Below are 21592 nucleotides of genomic sequence, written 5' to 3' on the forward strand. Positions count from 1 at the left end.
TACTGTGCTAGTGGTACAAAATTAATGTTTATATTTGAATGAAGTGGATTAGAAACAAATATTAAATGTGTCTACCACCTCTGAGTGCAGTAGAACCATGTTTACGGATAAACTATGTTCCGAGATTGTAATAGGATGGAGTGGGGAGATATATGGATCTATGGAACATGAAATAAATAAATAAATAAAAATAAAAAATAAAATATTGTTAGGTATAAGTGCGAGGAAAGGTAGGTTTCCAGACTGCATTCATGCACTTCCCTCCTACAAAATTCTGCAAACTGAAGGTTGAGAAAGTGATTCACCAATCCATCTACCCTCCCCCCCCCCCCCCCCCCCCCAATCAGAAGAAGCAACTACAGTGTGTTTCACAAAGTTATTAGGGCCCTCCACAGGATACCTTATGAGTCACTGGTGGTGCAGTGCACACACAGGTCCAGGGAGTGTGTGTGCATTAGTGTCATTAGTAACTTGACAAAGGAGTTGCTGTCAAATCATTGATAGAAACTCTCAAAAAGATGAATTTACAGTATCGAGATACTGAATGCTCCAGTACACAAATACTAATTGATCTGATTGTCTATATATGAAGTGCATATTGGGCCTGATGATGGTATTATTGAGATTCCAAAGCTGGTTGTCTAAATAAAATAACTTCTCAAAACGTATGGTAGTTTGGAAACCTTCCCTGGTAAATATTTGACCAGCCACTGTCCCTTGTCTACAATGGATCAACAGAGAAAATTAGTCTTAAGTCCAGTTCTAAACATCTACAGGATGTACTGTGTGTTTTAGTTAGAGCATTCTACACTGATCATAAATCAGCACTTGTGTAGTCAAGTTTTCTGAAAACACTTCATCATCCACTTTCAGAAACTTGCTGGACTTGTGTTCTAAAGGTGCACAAAGAGAAATTTTATGGGGGCATATAAGAAGAGATCTACATCTATGAAAAGTGTATGACAACAGGAAATCTCAAATTCAACTACCATCTACCTGCTTAGACTCTAAGTTTGCAACTGATTTTCATATCTTTAAATCTTTTTTGATACTTAAGCGAATGTTTTCATTCCTGCTAAAAAATCTAGTTTTTTTACTTAAATGGTTTTGCATGAAAGGCAAGGTTTCATTGTAATTCCTGTGTGAATAATAAAGGCAGATGAACCATATCAATATTCTGCCTCCAGTTACCTTAAATACATCCTGTTAGAAATAGGTATGTACCACAAAATGTGCTTTCCAATCCTTTTTTCCCTCTCAGTTTTGGTACCACCTGTCTGTCTGGCCTATTTTATGTTTAGTCAATATAATGGTGACATTTCTGCATTGTTACTGAGCTATGTACCATGTGCCAGAGAGTTGGCAAAAGTACAAAAGTTGGTAAAGTAGCTGTTGTATCACATAGAAATGAGATGTTTCTAGATGTTAAGACTGAACCCATGTTATTCATTCATGAATTTCAGGTGATCTGTTGTACTTTGCTGAATGTGTACACTGTGAAATTCAAAGCTAATTGATACTGCACCACTGTTACCTGCACATTTTGTACTATGGCAGTTATCATGATGATGGTGATTATGAACAAATAAAGATGTTGATAGCAGATGCCTGACATTGCAGTCTGTGGAGAACTGAGATGGAGTGACTTGTGTTTGGGCACAATGATCAGTTTTTGATTAATGCCCAGAGATCTCATGTGATTCTTATTTAGTTAATACGTGTGTGTGTATGTGTGTGTGTGTGTGTGTGTGTGTGTGTGTGTGTGTGTGTGTGTGTGTGCGTGCACACGCGCACATACATTTTGAAGGTTACATATGCTTACATGTGAGTATGCAGACTAATTTAGTTAATTAGTTATTTGTAGTAAACTCTAAGCTTAAGTTTTTTTTCAATCAAATGTTCTCCAAAACACTAAATCAACTTTGATCCATTTTTCCACAGAACAAGAACTGTGGGTTCTTCAAGTATCAGGAGCAGAAAAAGATCAGATAGGAATTCCTAATGTCAAGTTGGTAGCCAACATACATGGTAATGAACCATCTGGACGAGAAATTATTTTGCAGCTTATAAAGGTATGTAAAAGATAATGCTGCCATGCCTATACCTGAGTTCGCAAATAGTGGGAATAACTTTACAAAGTTAATTTAAATCTGTAAAAACTTTGTCTTATATTGATAATTTAAATATTCTGGATCATAATCATTATTTTCTTCAGTCATATACATACATACATACATTAATCCTTGTTCCATAGATTATGAATACAACATTTCGTAATGATGTGGAATATGTCACTTTAACATAAGTTATGCCTGTATGTCACAATCATCTGCCTGTACCATAAAACTGCTTAGGTTCTTATTCAGACATGTTTGAAATTATAGCTGTCTTTCCTTTTACACTCCTGGAAATTGAAATAAGAACACCGTGAATTCATTGTCCCAGGAAGGGGAAACTTTATTGACACATTCCTGGGGTCAGATACATCACATGATCACACTGACAGAACCATAGGCACATAGACACAGGCAACAGAGCATGCACAATGTCGGCACTAGTACAGTGTATATCCACCTTTCGCAGCAATGCAGGCTGCTATTCTCCCATGGAGACAATCGTACAGATGCTGGATGTAGTCCTGTGGAACGGCTTGCCATGCCATTTCCACCTGGCGCCTGCCTCAGTTGGACCAGCGTTCGTGCTGGACGTGCAGACCGCGTGAGACGACACTTCATCCAGTCCCAAACATGCTCAATGGGGGACAGATCCGGAGATCTTGCTGGCCAGGGTAGTTGACTTACACCTTCTAGAGCATGTTGGGTGGCACGGGATACATCTGGACATGCATTGTCCTGTTGGAACAGCAAGTTCCCTTGCCGGTCTAGGAATGGTAGAACGATGGGTTCGATGACGGTTTGGATGTACCGTGCACTATTCAGTGTCCCCTCGACGATCACCAGAGGTGTACGGCCAGTGTAGGAGATCGCTCCCCACACCATGATGCCGGGTGTTGGCCCTGTGTGCCTCGGTCGTATGCAGTCCTGATTGTGGCGCTCACCTGCACGGTGCCAAACACGCATACGACCATCATTGGCACCAAGGCACAAGCGACTCTCATTGCTGAAGACGACACGTCTCCATTCGTCCCTCCATTCACGCCTGTCGCGACACCACTGGAGGCGGGCTGCACGATGTTGGGACGTGAGCGGAAGATGGCTTAACGGTGTGCGGGACCGTAGCCCAGCTTCATGGAGACGGTTGCGAATGGTCCTCGCCGATACCCCAGGAACAACAGTGTCCCTAATTTGCTGGGAAGTGGCGGTGCGGTCCCCTACGGCACTGCGTAGGATTCTACGGTCTTGGCATTCATCCGTGCGTCGCTGCGGTCCGGTCCCAGGTCGACGGGCACGTGCGCCTTCCGCCGACCACTGGCGACAACATCGATGTACTGTGGAGACCTCACGCCCCACGTGTTGAGCAATTCGGCGGTACGTTCACCCGGCCTCCCGCCTGCCCACTATACGCCCTCGCTCAAAGTCCGTCAACTGCACATACGGTTCACGTCCACGCTGTCGCGGCATGCTACCAGTGTTAAAGACTGCGATGGAGCTCCGTATGCCACGGCAAACTGCCTGACACTGACGGCGGCGGTGCACAAATGCTGCGCAGCTAGCGCCATTCGACGGCCAACACCGCGGTTTCTGGTGTGTCCGCTGTGCCGTGCGTGTGATCATTGCTTGTACAGCCCTCTCGCAGTGTCCGGAGCAAGTATGGTGGGTCTGACACACCGGTGTCAATGTGTTCTTTTTTCCATTTCCAGGAGTGTATTATTCAGTGTTTAAGTCTTTCTTGTAATTTATCAACTGAGCTACATGAAATATAGATCTGATTCATAGAGATGATTCACTTTATTTTATGTTCATCTCTTACAGTCACACTTTTACTTGTAGTCTTTCATACCCCTCACAAGGAATTTGCATGAAAGACTTTAAAAAGTTAATGTGATGAAAGAAAAAGAAGTGTGTTGCATCCTGGTAGATGCCTACACAATTTTTAACCCTTGCCTCATGTTAAGTTCTCACATAGTGCTAATCTGTAAACAACTCTGGTTAATAAAATATCTAAACATTGCTTAAATTTCATAAATTTTTGTCCTAAACAAAGCCAATTTCTTTGTAAGAATAAAGTATGAGTATTTGAATCATCTAAGCAAATAAACTGGCAAGAGATTTTATGTTTGTGTTATGAATAATATTATGTGGGCCACATGACTGATTATCAGCTATAGGGTTGGATTAATAACATTTTCTATAACTTTAATAAACACAAAAGATATACATAACAGAGACTTTAGTAATCAATAATCTATTCTTCTTCACTATTCATTGAGGTGAAGAATTTTTCAAGCCATATTTGGAGTGCATTTTCATGAAGAAAGGGAGTTTCTTCAAGGTTGCTTGATAGAGAACAGAAAAAGCAAAAATCTGGGGGTGCAATACCAGGTGAAAAAAATGGCTGTGGAATGACTTTCCAACCCAAGTCTTGTGTAGTGCTTTTTGTCAGTCTAGCAGAATGCAGGTGGTAGTAGCATCACTGCACACAGTTTTCCAGATTATTCATCTAGAATTGTGTCTGCAATACATGTCAGTTGTTGGCAGTAAACATCACCAATGAAGGTTACATCTTGGGGAAGCAGTTTCTAGTCTGCCACCAGATGCATAACGTTGTCTTCTGTGGATGCGTGCAGGTCTTTGTAGGGAGAGTTGCTGCTTTGTTTGTACTCAACCATTCCTTTTTTTATTATGTTAGCATAAAGACACCATTTCTTATCACCAGTAATGATAAAAGATAGGAATGGTTGGTGTTGTTCAAAAACCAATTGATGACGAACAAGCAGAGATGCATAGATGGCCACCTGATGATTTATGTGATTTTGGTTTAGAGCAAGCATTACTTATACACCTGATTTTTGGACCTTACCCATTGCATGCAAATGTCACATGATGATGGAATGGTTACAGTTCACTGCTGTTGCCAGTTCTCAAATGCAATGATGTGGAACATTGTGGATTAATGCATTTAAACGAACTTCATCAAACCCCAAAGGTCTTCCAACATGTGGAGAGTCACTAATGTTAAAACAATCTTCCTTAACATGAGAAAACCATTTTCTTGCACATGCTGTGTCCACTGATATTATTGCCATACAAGGCAAAGATGTTTCAGGATACTTCTGCTCCCGCCACACCTCTATTGAACTCAAATAAAAGAATATGGCACTCCATTTTCTAGCATACACAGCTCCACTCACTATCAACAAATGACAAAATTATTATATATAAACTCAAATAGCATCAGTGAACTACAAATAAAAATGGCAATTGATAAATAAACCCATAGCAACCGGAATGACTACATGCAAAACAAAAGCACTATGAACTTATGCACCAACCTAATATAACTGTACCTATTTATAACAACTGAGGAAACAGCGCTTTGAAAGACCAAAAAACCAGAAAGTTTATTATCAGGAAGTAATTTATATCTTTAAATTAGCATAAAATATTTACTAAAACTATCCATATGGGTCTAAAAAAGTAAACAAATAGTAAAAAATGTAGAGACCATGTTTATCAGAAATGTACCACCCAAAGCAAAAGAAAAGAAGGCGGATAATTCATATACTGCTCTAAATGGCAGTTGAAGATGAGAAAATGAGTATAATCCTGAGAAAAGTAAATTAAGGTTGTCCTCAAAAACATAAGTTACATAACATTTAGTTAAGAGAAATGAGCTTCAAGTGTGTGTCAGGATTATTACACTTAATGCAAAAGTGGTATCAGCTAAAGTGGAGAGTGAATCATTTATTTTGTTGCAAGTTTCATTGAGCCTAATGCTATTAGATTTGTCAAGATATGAAAAAAACTGTTTTTACAATAATTTACAATGAATTGTTTATAAAATTTGTAATAATGGATACAGTAGAGAACAATATGATACTCATAAGAAAACTCATATCTACTAATGCTATGCCAAAACAATAAAAATAAAAAAAAAATCTTCCACTAAATGGGACATCTCAGTTGCACAGTAACTCCAAACATACATACTTATTTATGATAAAAAAAATCACTAATTGAGTAGAATGGCTTTTGTGAGAGGTATTCTTCCAATTTGCACTTGAATTTTGTTTGTATGACGAGAAAGAATTTCGATTACTCTAGGTAGAGTATTGAAAACTTGCACGCCACAGTAATTTCCTCCCTTTGTCACATACGTAAAATTTGTCTGGTTACTATGTAAATCCTGTTTTGACCTCATACTGTTTCAATGATATCGGCTATTGATTTTGAAAAATAGAGTCGTTTTTATCAAAGAAACATACAAGGGGGAATATATACTTAGATATCATTGTAAACACCTGCATTTTCTGGAACAGGTTCCTGAAAGTGTCTTGGAAGAAAACTAATCCTAATTTGTCTGACTCTCTCTGAGTTCCAAATATTTTTTGCCAGGGTTTTATTACTCCAAAAGATGATGCTGTAAGGCAATAGTACATGGAAATATCTAGAGTAAGCACCTCTGATGGCATCCATATTTGTGGATGATACAGTTGTGCATAAGGCAAAAGCTGCAGAATCAAGTCTTATTCCAAGATCAAGGCTATCATCACACCAATTTTATTTCCTATCAGTGTACAGAACTAAGAACTTAGAAGACGCCACTTGCTGTATTTACCATCCATTACATTTTATATTTATGCTCTGCAGTTCTCTCTGTGTTACATGAAATTGTACCGTTAAGTAATGGGGGATTATTATTATTATTATTATTATTATTATTATTATTATTAATTTGCATCCAGCGAAAGTCTTTTACAGCTCAACCAATTAAGGATATCATTAAATACACTGCCAGTAGAAGTTTTCAGTAATTTTCCTGCTGTTTTGTCCACTACGAGAGAACTATCTTTTGCAAAGAGGGTGAATTTGATCACTCCATTTATTTTGTAAGTGGCAGAGGACAAAAACTCTACAAATTAGAATGTAATGTCACATGTTATTCAGAACAGTATAGAAGAAAATATTGGTGAACTTAATGTTTCCTTATTTTATCAATTTCATTCCGCAGCTACTCCTGAGTACATATGGAAATGATGATCGAATTACATGGCTGTTAGATAATACAAGAATACATTTCCTGCCTACTATGAACCCTGATGGTTTTGATAAGGCAGAAGAAGGAAAATGTGGTGATGGCCGAGGAAGGTAAGTGTCTTTTGTGTGTAAGTTTACCATTCTGGATAATGAAACACTTTCTTCAGATTAAGTGATCCTCTCTGCCAAACTGTCTTACTGGAACATAAACTGTAATAATAATAATAATAATAATAATAATAAAAACAATTTATTGGTGTTAATTATTGCTGTATGAGGTAATGAAGTTTTGTTTTACAACAATTATTTACACTCTTTGCACTCTGTAGTTGTAAAAATATATGGCGTGTCACACAAGCTGTTCCCCTTCAAGCATTGCTCCCAAGAATTTTTTCTCAACCTGAGTGTAACTGTTATTGCTTCTCAACTGGTCTACTCTCATTTCAAGCCTGTACTGGCATAGTACTATCTAAAGCTATTTTTATATGGCTTTCTTCACACAGACACCTTTAAAAAAATATCAAACAGCATTTATCATTTTACTTTTGCAAAAGATTCAACTCATTGAGTTATTAGTTCTCTAGTGGATAGCAAAAATGTTGCAGCTAATGTTCAACATATCTAATGTTCAGTGCATTTAAGATACCATGTTTCTCTTGTTTGAGAGCTGTAAACAACTTGGCTGATATGTTCCTCTACATCAGCATCAACATGCAAATTCAGAAAACCACTGAGCATTGCAAGACTGAGGGCACTTACCTTTGTACCACATGTTAGATAGCATTTCTTCCCATGCATGGAGTGAAGGAAGAATGACTCTGTGTATTGCTGTAAAAAGTCTAATCTTGTCTTCATAGTCTCTGTCGCAGCATTAAACAGAGGGCTGTAGTATATTCATATATTGTTCACTTAATACTGGTTCTTCAAACTTTGTAAATAGGCTTTCATAGAATAATTAACATCCAACTTCAAGAATCTGCCAGTTCAATTTTTCTACCATTTCTGTGATGCTGTCCCTCAGCGAAACAAACCTATGACAGTTTTTGTTGCCTGTCTGTATACACAGGGCGTTAGAGTATATGTGTAAATATTTTTATTAGTGACTAAGGACAGAGTACTAAATGACATTACATCAGTATTTACTTCATTTACAGACTAATAATTATAGCTATAGGTGTAGTATGCTTTTAGGTTGGTTAGTACCTCCAAGTACATGCAGCAAGCACAAGTCATTAATGCTTGTTTTTCCCTGGGCAGTAGGTCAGGTGTTGAAGTGTGGATGCTTGGAAGCAAAATGGGTAATCTGTACTGACAGGTATGGTGCACTTAGGGGTTTCAGTTATGACCACATAGAAAAAATCAGGTGATGAAAGTCATGGTATAACAATATGAACATATACATATGACAGTGGTGTCTCATACACAAGGTATAAAAGGGCAGCACATTGGCAGAGTTGTCGTTTACAGTCAGGTGATTCATGTGAAAAGGCTTCTAATGTAATTTTGGCTACACAACAGGAACTAATAGACTTTGAAAGCAGAATTGCAGGTGGAGTTAAATACATGGGGCATTCCATTTTGGAAATCATTAGGAAATTCAATATTCTGAAATCCATAGCGTCAAGAATGTGCCAAGAATACTGCACTTCAGCCATTGCCTCTTACCATGGACAAGGCAGTGCCCAATGACCTTCATTTAACAACCAAGAGCAGCAGCATTTGCATAGAGTTGTGGGTGTTAACAGACAAGCACCATTGCATGAAATAAACACAGAAATCAATGTGGGATGCATGACAAATGTATCTGTTAGAATATTGTGGTGAAATATGGTGTTAACAGGTTATTGCATCAGACAATTGACATGAGTGCCTTTGCTAAAATAACAACGTTGCCTGCAACACCTCTCCTGTACTCATGGCCATATCAGTTGCACCCTAGATGACTGGAAAACCATTGCCTGGTCAGATTAGTTCCAAGTTCAGTTGGTAAGAGCTGAGGGTAGTGTTCAAGTATGGCGCAGACTCCATGAAGCAGTAGACCTATGTTGTCCATGAGGTACTGTGCAAGCTGGTGCTGGCTCCATGTGAGCTGTGTTTAAACAGAAGGGTCCAAATGAGCCAATCATTGACTGGAAATTGTTATGTTTGGTTATTTGGAGACCATTTGCAGCCAAACAATAATGGCATTTTTGGATCACAGTGTGTATCGGAAGAAAATGCACATTGACCTGCTCTTGCATCATACAGATGCCACCACCCTGCACAGAGGAACGGAGTGCTGGAAACACTAGTACAGGGTGTACATAAACTCTGGGAACACTTTCAGTTATTTATTGCACAAGAACCAAACATTGTACAGATATCATAAATATGTCATTTTGAAGTGAAATTGTGAAAGTTTTTTTTTTTTCATATATACTGCCACAAGGTAGTTTGATAATCTGCCGATAGTCAGCGCTAGTCGCAAACACGGTGAGTTCAGGTGAAGAGCGAGCTTTCTGTATGTTGGAGTTTGACAGAAACAAGTGTGCTACAGCTGTTCAATGGATGTTTAGAACCAAGTATGCTAAAAAGCCACCAACGAGGAAGGCCATTTACCACTGGCACAACAAATTCGTTATGACGGGGTGCTTGTGCACAGTAAAAAGAAGTGGATGTCCCAGTGTAAGTGATGTGAATGTGGAGCACGTAAAAGAGATATTCATAAAGAGTCCAAAGAAATTGGTGTGTTGTGCATCCCTTGAACTTGAAATGGCTCCAACGACAGTCTGGAAAGTCCTACAACAGAAGCTATCTATGAAACCATTCAAATTGGAGCTAGGGCAGAAGCTCAATGTTGACGACAAAGACAAGCATTTTGAGTTTTGTTCGCAGTTGCAACAACTGAACGAGGATGGGGATGGAATTATTGATCACTTAATTTTTAGTGACGAATCCTCTTTTCACACTAATGGGAAAGTGAACAGGCATAATTGTCAAATCTGGGGTACAAAGAATCCACATAAATTCATTGAATTTGAGAGTGCTTCCCCAAAGGTAAATGTTTTTTGTGCTTTGTCATGTTGAGAACTGTATGGGTCATTCTTCTTCACCAAGAGCACTGTCTCTCGATATTCCTACTTGGACATATTGCAGCAATGGCTGATGCATCAAATGCAATTTGATTCTCCATTCATCTTTCAGCAGGATGGGGCTCCACCCCATTTTCATCATGAAATTCATGGGTAGCTGCTGCATTGATGGATTGGCCGCGTTACAGAAGGGGACAGCAGTTTCAAGAAATGGCCTGCCTGGTCACTAGATCTCATTCCGTGTGACTTTTTTCTGGAGAGAATGTGCAATAAATAATTGAAAGTGTTCCCAGACTTTATGTATACCCTGTACACAGAGTGTGCACCATATCAGATGTAGAAAGTGTTTCTGAGAACTGGAAGACCTCATAACTGTATGCTAAAAAGTGGTTACTTGGAGTGACTTCTGTGCCCTTCCACTACAGTGCAACCTGTGGAAGTGGATGAGGTCACAGAGAAATAGGTAGCAACTGCCTCTTCACTATACACCAGCATGCTATTGGGAGAAATTGGGTGCACACTGAAAAAGCACCAAGTAAGAAGTCTTTTACCTACCCAATAAAACACAGGCATTATTGGGGAGCATCAAAGATGAGAAAGATGATCTCTGTGGAAGGCTGGTATGTATCAGACTCCCTGCCAATGTGGCAAGAATTGTATCAGGAAAACAGCGTGCATCATCAAAGACTGATTCTGTGAGTCCCAGTGTCGCACTCAACTAAAGCCTCCTGACAATATGACAGTCACAAAGCACTGTTTGTCCAAGACCCGTGTACTGGAATATGAACATTCCAGGATTTTAGCATCAACTTCCAAATCCTGAGACAGCATCATTAGATAAGCCATAAAAATATTTTTCCAGGGACAATCTCATCAACTGTGACTGCAGCTAGAATCCCAGTAAGGCTTGGGGACCAGCACTAGGTTTAATCAAGAAGACACTCAGCAAACACAGCATTCTGGCAGCCGGGGTGGACAGAGTAACAACACTCATACTACAACAAACAGTGCACCCTTGCATGCATTACTGGCCACAGGCTCTGATGCAGTCACGTTCTTGCCCACCAACACGCCACTTCAGGTGTAGACTGCATAGGGAATTGCTTGTGGGATGGGAGACATAAGTTGATGTATGCCCCTGGGAGGCAGTTCATCAGCGTATCTGATTGCTGAAATATTGTGCCTGTTGTTCACTACTCATACAGGGGGTCAGGATTCACATTTTTACACAGTCTGGCACTGACTGATTAAAAATACTAAAAATAACATCAAGCAACACAGTCTGTGTACTAGTTTACTGCTTGGCTCAGACTGTTCATTTTTATAGTAGGACATGAACTAACTGTGGCTCTGTACATCACACATATTTGTAGATGGGAGTATGATTAAAGTATTAAATTGATTTACTTATTTTGAATATTAACATAAAAAATAGCAAAATCAAGGACACAATAAGCAAAGAAGCATGACTAATTACAAGCTGCATAACTAGAAAAAAAGGCAAATTCATAGGTACTACTTTATGAGGATAATTTATGTTTACTCAGTGATAGTTTCAAGAAAGAGAAATTTTCCAAACTGAATACTTAATTAACTAACAAGATGATATAGTGAAAGCAGGAATTTTTGGAATTATATCTTTGAAACTATGGTATTGAATTTTGGAAATAAGCACTACTTAGGATTAGAATTTTATAGATTACTAAAATTTTTAGTATGAGTAACTTTTGAAACATAAAGCTTTTGGAAAAAAGTAAAACATTTGTTGAAAAGAGAAGAATGAAGGTTTTTAAATGAACTATGCTACTTCAGCAATAAATAGATATTTTCTCACTGAAAATCTGAACTCCATTACTTTGTATGAACAATAAACATGAAAATTCTTTTAAATAAAACATTTCTGTAATAAGCAAATATACTGTTGTCATCAGTGATCTAAGACTATCCTGTGTGTAATAAATTTTAATGAAATAAGTCAAGACTAAGAAATTAGCTGTTTTGTGTAACTGTCACACACGTGCTCTTAACAAAATAGGATAAGAAGAATTAATGTCAGGGGTGGTATGACAACAAAAATAGTATAGTCCTACCTTACTCATGGAAAAGGAGGAGGAGATTATTGTTTAACATCCCATCAACAACAACGTTATTAGAGACAGAGCACAAGCTCAGATTAGGGAAGGATGGACAAGGAAAGTGGCCATGTCCCTTAAAAGGAACCATCCTGACCTTAGCCTTAAGCAATTTAGGTAAATCACGCAAAACCTAAATCAGGAGACTGTACACGTGGTTGAACTGTTGTCCTCCCGAATGTCACTTTGTTACATACTCATTGAAATGTTGTCATATTTTAATACTGATGCCCAACTGGAAATATGAGAGCTTTTCATCAGTTTCAATAGTATTTATAGTATGCAGTGTTCTTATAATTTTAATTGCATCAGCGTAATATGATGGGCAACTGTTACTTACAGCTGAGAGTTTCAGTTTGCAGTTTACTAATTTTCCAGTTAATGGTGATATTACACTTCTTGGATATCATTATTAAAATCAATGCTCATATATTTCTAAGAGGAAAAGTTCTGATATAGCTTCAATTTTTATTAAAACAGGACCAACAAGAAAGATGTAGACCTCAACAGAAATTTCCCCGATGCATTCCGTAAAAACACCCATCCAAGACAACCAGAGACTACAGCTATTATGAACTGGCTGGAACGTATACCATTTGTGTTATCTGCTTCCCTCCATGCTGGAGCTCTTGTGGCAAATTATCCGTATGACAACACACCTGAAGACAGTAAGTTTACCTTATAAATTCTTTCTTTGAATCAATGACCTGTTTTTTTAACAGTTCAGTTTCACTGTCTACAAATAAAACAGTATAATCAGAAAATAAGTTTCTTACAGTTATAACATTTTTATTGTGTAATACACATATGACCATTCATTACAACACCGCATAAATTTTTCAAACATTTTGTTAACAACTTTAGATCACATTCCAGTGAAGGAAATCATGCTCTCTTACTAGTATGTGTAATTGTGTGTATGTGTAATTGTGTGCAGTGCACTGAAACAGTACTCAACAAATTGTATTTGAGATACCTGGTACCTAGATTTATAGCCATCTAGTACAAATATTGGGCTTGATGTCACACCTGTGTGACACTTCAGTTATAGAAAATGAATGTGCTGATTAATTCAAGACTTTGGTGCCAGCAGCAACTGCTGGAGAAGACAACATAATAGTAGGAGTTGACACCGAAAAACACTGTGACAAATGCAGGATGTGTTATCCTGCCTATTATTATCTACAATTCCTAGAGTTCTGTAGAATGTCACCACAGAAGTTACCTTATCAATTTACACAGAACAACAATTTTTGTGGTCCAAGTGGCAGCTTGCAACATATCTCATTTTAAAACTTACTGGCAGATTAAAACAGTATGTTGGACCGAGACTCAAACTCGGAACCTCTGTCTTCCAAGGGCAAGTGCTCCACTGACTGAACTACTCAACCAGGACTCACAAGGAGTATGTGGATGGGTCATTGGTTGTGCTTGGGTAGCTCAGTCAGTAGAGCATTTGCCCATGAAAGGCAAAGAAACCGAGTTCGAGCCTCAGGTTGACACACAGTTTTAATCTGCCAGGAAATTTCATATCAGTGCACACACTGCTGCAGAGTAAACATTTCATTCTGTATCCCATCCTAATTATGAACTGTTACAGAGCAAGATCCAGGCATCATCTCTTGAGTCCCAGGCAAACTCAGTGGCATGAAAGAATACAGTATATCATAACCAAAGGAAGCTTAAGACAGTTTCCTCAGCAGACAAGTGCTTCTCATTTCATTTTTTCAGGATAAATAACTTCTAATTTGACATTTATGGACAGGTAATGTGTACTAACATGGATGAAAAGTGAAGGAGACCTCACAAGAGATATCCTCCTTCTGTATGGCAGTGGCAGACTTCATTTGAAAACAGAAATTTTCACATTCATCATTGTAAATCTGCAGACTCAAGCTAGTTGAAATGGAAAGAGAAATTTTAGAAAGAAACAGTTGGTATTACAATGGGCCCATTTTTGTCTCCAGCAATAATGGGGAGCGTAATGAAGAACAAACATTAGGAAGTGTTAAAATGCATCTTTGTGCTCTATAGATTCAGCTGTGTCCCTTACACATTTACCATGCAGAGAATACAATTTGCACATATTTAATGACTTCTTAAACAGCATCTACCTGAAAATGATATTTTATCCTTGAGATAAATACAGATTTGTAAGCTGAGTTCCATTTCACATTTTCACTTACATTCCCATCTGCTCCTAAAACTCTCATTTAAATAGTGAAAAGTTCTCTTTTCTGATTCAGTTGTTTGTGTTCAACCTAGGCTTTCCCAATGTCGTATTAACGTTTACATTACAGATCTACTAAGAGCTCATATTTATTGATTTTTCTTCATACCAGCAGGCCAGGCTGTCAGTCCTTCTTGCAACCTTTTTAGCTCCAATTCAAGACTACTTTTGTCATTGATTTTAACTGCCCAAAGCATGTTCAAACAGTGCCAGGTTCTATAGAAAGTGTAGTCACAATCCCTCCTCAGGTTCTATCCAACACTGTTCTGTCATTCTGAAGGTCTGACAAATTAATTTAGTACTGTCCACAACCACACAGTATTTTGGAAACTCTATGAGCTCAGTGGCATTTACAAAATGCCATGTGAACCTGAACTATATTATGTTAGGCATATCTGCCTATGATAGAACAACACCAGATTGAACTATGAAACCGAGGAAAAGCACTGCTAGCTGTATATTCTCTAAAAATGTACATAAAAATGTATTTGCTGAAACTACTATCATAATGAGGCTTAATGATTTTTGGGTTATTGAAATAAAAGAAGCTAGAATGAAAGAAGCTATTAAGATTGCAATCTCTAGTAGCACTTTCAAGAAAGATGTGGTAGGTACATCATGTGGGATGGCAGATGCAAGATGAAAATATGGCCTTATATGATGTCAAAGTGAGCACCAGTGATGTAACTGCTATATAAGAATGAGACTATCCATTATAATAAAAGTTGGTTTGGTGAACCATATGATAAAAGTTGAAGAATGTGTTTTGAACATTTATTCAAATAAATCATGGATGGCATTTGACAAGATGATTGTACGAAACATTCTTCAACAACCACCAAATCGGTGGGTAGAAGTGTCTGTTATCACCAGAGGATTGATCCAAGATTTTCCTTATTTATCTGGTTTGGCCCATTACCAATGTAACTATGGGAACTGGACTTCATTTGTAACCCTTGACTTGATGCTCAACTGTGTTGTGCCCCATATAATTTGAATAGGTACTAACTTCTGGATAGGACATGTCTTCAATCTTGTAATTTCATAATTCTTTTCTTCTCTGATAGACCAGTAAATGGTACTTCTTATCAACTAGTGCATTTGGTTCCATAGATGTAATATAGACATACACTCCTATGCTACAGCGTGTTCTTTAAAGTCTAATACAACTACTCTGCCCTGTAAAATTGGATGCATTCTCACCTAGACTTGATAGGTCTTGTTTGTCTGAGACAAATAGTAAACAATATTGCAATTAATGGTGGGCAGTATGTGAGTATGTGAAGTGGGTGTCATTGTGGGAATTGGGATGGATGTCAGGCAGGTGAGTTCCACTGATGTTCACATTGTGCTGGGTGCTCAGACTGTCTGTTTCTGTAGCTTGATAAGAGCTGTGCAACGAAGCAACACAGAAACATTGGAGGTTCTATTACGACTATATTTTTATAAGGCTCACATTCACCATAACTACAAAACAGCTCTGAAATTGTCACTATGACAAGAAAATGGTTGAGTCCCCAAGAATGACCTGACAATTAAGTAACCTGTTAGTGCACTATTTGCTAAAGGCACAGAGTTTTCCTCTGCATGTGGTGATACTTAATCTGTGATTTAGCATAATTACAACCAATAATTTCCAGGAGTACTTCAACATTCTCTGATGAATTAAAATTCAGTACCTCCCCCTACCCCTCCCTTGACCCTTACGGATTACAATAATGATGGAGAGTGTGAATCATTTCTCCTTATAGTACCATATTATATTTAAAAATATTTTCAAATTGTAACAGAACATTGACAACAAAATTCATAGAAGAGTAAGTGAACTGTGAGATTGTTGTCAGTATGCTTGAATGTTTGAAGAGTTGCCTGCAAGAGGTTCTGATGTGGACACCACATATTATACTTATTACCTACTTCTTTGCAACATAAACTTTTCTCCACGATGATGAGCTACCTTAGAATATGGTACCATGAGACATTATTGAATGAAATAGGGAAAGTAGCTCAACTTTTTGACATTTTCATCTCCAAAACTCTGATACCTCCTTAATGCAAAAGTTGCAGAGCTTACACTTTTAGGAAGATCTGTAACATCTGACTTCCAGTTCATGTTCTTTCAGTATAAACACATAACAATTTAGTATATTCTGTTTAATTTACTGAGTTCTCAACATGTATGTAAATTCAGTGACAATCAGTGTGCTAACAGCTAATTATTTATTCTCAAGAAAATATAATTTACATTTTCAAGTTCTACAGTTACTCAGTTAGTAAAGCTGCTCCTCACTATATAGCAGAGATCCTGAGTTGCAGAGAGCCACAGCAAAAAGACTCTCACAATTAAAGCTTTCAGCCATTGGCCATAGACACAGATATGCACACATATAAACACGCTCACACAAATGCAATTCACACACACGACTGCAGTCTCAGGCAACTAAAGCAGTGTCATTTCAGTTGCCTGAGACTGCAGTTGTGTGTGTGTGTGTGTGTGTGTGTGTGTGTGTGTGTGTGTGTGTGTGATTTTGTCTACTGTTTACCAAGGACAATGTTGTGCCTATCTGTGACTCAGCATCTCCACTATATGGTGAGTGGCAACTTTCCTTCTCAAAATATTGTTACATTCCATCCTGGATTTCCCATTCTTTGATTTGAGTTACTCAATCACGACTGATTATAATACTTGAAACATTGGCAAAGAGAACGGTTTCTACTTCTTGCATATAAACAACTGCTTGGTCACTTGAATTGTCAAAGCTAATCTTGTGAGCTGCTTTAAAGAACTTGTCTGCTGTTATTTACTATTTGGCTGTTTTCTTAAATAACAAAGTTCTCACACATATTAATTAATGTTTCAGTTTCCCTTCCAACTGTTGCCCACATAGATTAGTTATTTGTTTTATTGACTTCACACATTACATAGAGATTTATTTGATTTTTAATTAGTTTTCTTAAGACATCTCAGCATTTCTTTTAATATGTAATCAGTTCTACTTCTCCATATATTATAACCATTTCAAACAATGTCCTTTTCCTTGTAGATGATATATTGATTCCTCATCCAGTCTAGGGCTTTTTTGATGTCTTTTTAGTACCATGGATTATTCTTTTTCTGGGAATACAGCTGTTAAAGTTTGACCGAAACTCATCTGTAAATACAATGAATTTGAAACTGACATCCGTCACAATATATACATCCCTCCAATCAGCTTCCTGTCAGGCTCTCTTCAAACATTCTGTTTTCTGTTCAATAAAAACTGTAACTGTTTTCCTTGATACCATATTTTTGTAATTATATTAGTTGTTAAGTATGCACAGTGTTGGCTCATGATTAGGATGCCCATTCACTGTTGCACAAACATCAGTGATTAACATCAGTGGTTAAGAATCCACTTACAAAAATTTAGGTTAATAGTATACTGCTTTCCTATGTGTACACAATTGACAACTGTGTATTAGTGTACTAATTTCTTTATGTTCCAAATATCACACAGTGATCAAAGACATGCACTAGCCACAACAAGATAATTTTTGATTTTGTCTTCAGCCTGGGATGCTGCATTTGCACTTTTGAACCAGTCTACAGAAGGACAGGACATAACAGCCATCTGGAGAAACTTATCTGGTGGTTCTATACTTTAATTTTTTACAGCATGTTGTAGTGCACATTACTGACCACATTATTACACCACATTACTGTTTTAACTGGCAGTTCAGTAATGCCACATTGTTGTGGTTTTAGTTTTTTTTGCTGCTTAAGTTGGTGTAGCATGTCACAAGCAAGAAAACACAAACTTTTTTAGTGACAGTATCACAGATGAGTGTTTTTTATTTTGGTTATTATGGCACATTGTTTCTAATTTAACTCACAGGCCATGTTGTGTGTTTGCACTTCAATGTTTTAAATTAGTTATATTGCCTTGAGTACTGTAACTCTACATTGTTCCTAATTAGTTGCATGTGTGTGATTTGTCTTGGTGTGTTCATAGCAGGTAATTAGGTATCAAGAAAAATAAATGTTTCGTTACAATCAGAAAAACTCCTAGGTCAGTAACTGGACAGCGTCACATTGTTAAATGCCAAATCACATTAATTTATTATGTATAATATTTTAATAAACATTCAATAATTTTTCACGGGTGTTGCTTTTTCAAGTTGTTACCACTTTTGTATACAATATTCTCAGTTATATGCACAAATTGACACAATTAACGACATACATACAATTTGTATTGTTATACAGATCACTGAACGGATCAATCAATCAAATTTTCGGATGAACACATGAGTGACTCAGGAGTCAGTGTTCCTCCTCATCAGAATGTAAGTGGGTATGTGCACACTCAAACATGCTGGGGAGGGAGGGAGGAGGGAGGGGGGAGGGAGGGAGGAGAGGGGAGTTTTACGGAGAATAAGAATGCTGGTGACAGAACTGCAGTTTCCTGACAATGTAACTATATTAAGCAACAACTTTAGGAAGATATCACTGCAAATGTGATAATCTGAAACCTTTACATTTTCATACACAATGTAGCTAATATATTTTCTACAGAACATGACTATAACATCTGTAAAACATAAATAAAACTTCTGAATAATATTTTGGTTATAATACTTTCTAATACTCATTCTTGGGAATATTTTTCAAAACAGTAATAAAAGTAGTGAGTGGAACTGTAAAACTGCTGCATATGTTTGTGAAAGATTACTGAGTATTGTATCTTGTATATTGTCTCCTCAACTGATCAGTAAATAAACATTGGTAATTTTTTGAAATTACCAAACTGACACTACCAAAATGTAAACTGCAGTCAATGCACAGTTACTTCCATGAACTCACAAATGAGAATCAGCTTGTATTTTGTACTGCTCATTATTTTGCTCAAGATGAAATCAGTACCCTACAGTAACTTCATGCAGTCTAACAAACTTATAAGTGTGACAATATTACTACAGGCTGTTTAGCCAAGTCAGCTGTAAATAGCAGAGGCTAATTTTGATGGTAACTCAACAGTAACTGACAATGTTGTTGTTGTTGTGGTCTTCAGTCCTGAGGCTGGTTTGATGCAGCTCTCCATGCTACTCTATCCTGTGCAAGCTTCTTCATCTCCCAGTACCTACTGCAGCCTACATCCTTCTGAATCTGCTTGGTGTATCCATCTCTTGGTCTCCCTCTACAATTTTTAGCCTCCAGGCTGCCCTCCAGTACTAAATTGGTGATCCCTTGGTGCCTCAGAACATGTCCTACCAACTGATCCCTTCTTCTAGTCAAGTTGTGCCACAAACTCCTCTTCTCCCCAATTCTATTCAATACCTCATCCTTACTTATGTGATCTACCCATCTAATCTTCAGCATTATTCTGTAGCACCGCATTTCGAAAGCTTCTGTTCTCTTCTTGTCTAAACTATTTATCATCCATGTTTCACTTCCATATGTGGCTACACTCCATACAAATACTTTCAGAAACAACTTCCTGACACATAAATCAAGATGTTAACAAATTTCTCTTCTTCATAAACGCCTTCCTTCCCATTGCCAGTCTACATTTTATATCCTCTCTACTTCGACCATAACGAGTTATTTTGCTCCCCAAATAGCAAAACTCCTTTACTACTTTAAGTGTCTCATTTCCTAATCTAATTCCTTCAGCATCACCCGACTTAATTCGACAACATTCCATTGTCCTCGTGTTGCTTTTGTTGATGTTCATCTTATATCCTCCTTTCAAGACACAATAGCTTTTCACTCCTTGTATTTTCCCCTGCCATCTTCAGAATTTGAGAGAGAGTATTCCAGTCAACATTGTCAAAAGCTTTCTCTAAGTCTACAAATGCTAGAAACGTAGGTTGGCCTTTCCTTAATCTTTATTCTAAGATAAGTCGTAGGGTCAGCATTGCCACACGTGTTCCAATATTTCTACGGAATCCAAACTGATCTTCCCTGAGGTCGGCTTCTACTAGTTTTTCCATTTGTCTGTAAAGAATTCACGTTAGTATTTTGCAGCTGTGATTTATTGAACTGATAGTTCGGTAGTTTTCACATCTGCCAACACCTGCTTTCTTTGGGATTTGAATTATTATATTATTCTTGAAGTCTGAGGGAATTTCACCTATCTCATGCATCTTGCTCACCAGGTGGTAGAGTTTTGTCAGGACTGGCCCTCCCAAGGCTGTCAGTAGCTCTGATGGAATGTTGTCTAATCCCGGGGTCTTGTTTTGGCATAGGTCTTTCAGTGCTCTGTCAAACTCTTCCCGCAGTATCATATCTCCCATTTCATCTTCATCTACATCCTCTTCCCTTTCTATAACATTGCCCTCAAGTACATCGCCCTTGTACAGTCCCTCTATATATTCCTTCCACCTTTCTGCTCTCCCTTCTTTGCTTAGAACTGGGTTTCCATCTGAGCTCTTGATATTCATGGAAGTGGTTCTCTTTACTCCAAAGGTCTCTTTAATTTTCCTATAGGCAGTATCTATCTTACCCCTCATGAAATAAGCCTCTACATCCTTACATTTGTTCTCAAGCCATCCCTGCTTCCCCATTTTGCACTTCCTGTCGATCTCATTTTTGAGACGTCTGTATTCCTTTCTGTCTGCTTCACTTACTACATTTTTGTATTTTCTCCTTTCATCAATTAAATTCAGTATCTCTTCTGTTACCCAAGAATTTCTATCAGCCCTTGTCTTTTTACCTACTTGATCCTTCGCTGCCATCACTATTTCATTCCTCAAAACTACCCATTCTACCCATTCTTCTTCTACTGTATTTCTTTCCCCCATTCCTGTCAATTGTTCCCTTATGCACTCCCTAAAACTCTCTACAACCTCTTTCTCTTTCAGTTTATCTAGGTCCCATCTCTTTAAATTCCCTCCTTTTTGCAGTTTCTTCAGTTTTAATCTACAGTTCATAACCAATAGATTGTGGTCAGAGTCCACATCTGCCCCTGGAAATGAAATGTCTTACAGTTTAAAACCTGGTTCCTAAATATCTGTCTTACC

At 37.9% G+C, this 21592-nt stretch overlaps 1 protein-coding gene across 2 annotated transcripts in view; it reads left to right on the plus strand.

Moving 5' to 3' along the window:
- The window catches only part of LOC126344231 (carboxypeptidase D-like), a 146153-nt gene that overhangs the window by 100529 nt on the left and 24032 nt on the right, over positions 1-21592 (plus strand). The window contains exons 3-6 of one of the 2 annotated variants that reach the window (XM_050002004.1): positions 1942-2072; positions 7132-7268; positions 12841-13028; positions 18141-18218. In XM_050002004.1, the coding sequence (XP_049857961.1) occupies positions 1942-2072; positions 7132-7268; positions 12841-13028; positions 18141-18218 (534 nt within the window). The remainder of the gene's footprint in view (positions 1-1941; positions 2073-7131; positions 7269-12840; positions 13029-18140; positions 18219-21592) is intronic. The other variant, XM_050002005.1, reaches the window with a different exon arrangement.

Source organism: Schistocerca gregaria, chromosome 1, assembly GCF_023897955.1.
Source record: "Schistocerca gregaria isolate iqSchGreg1 chromosome 1, iqSchGreg1.2, whole genome shotgun sequence".
Lineage (NCBI taxonomy): Eukaryota > Metazoa > Arthropoda > Insecta > Orthoptera > Acrididae > Schistocerca > Schistocerca gregaria.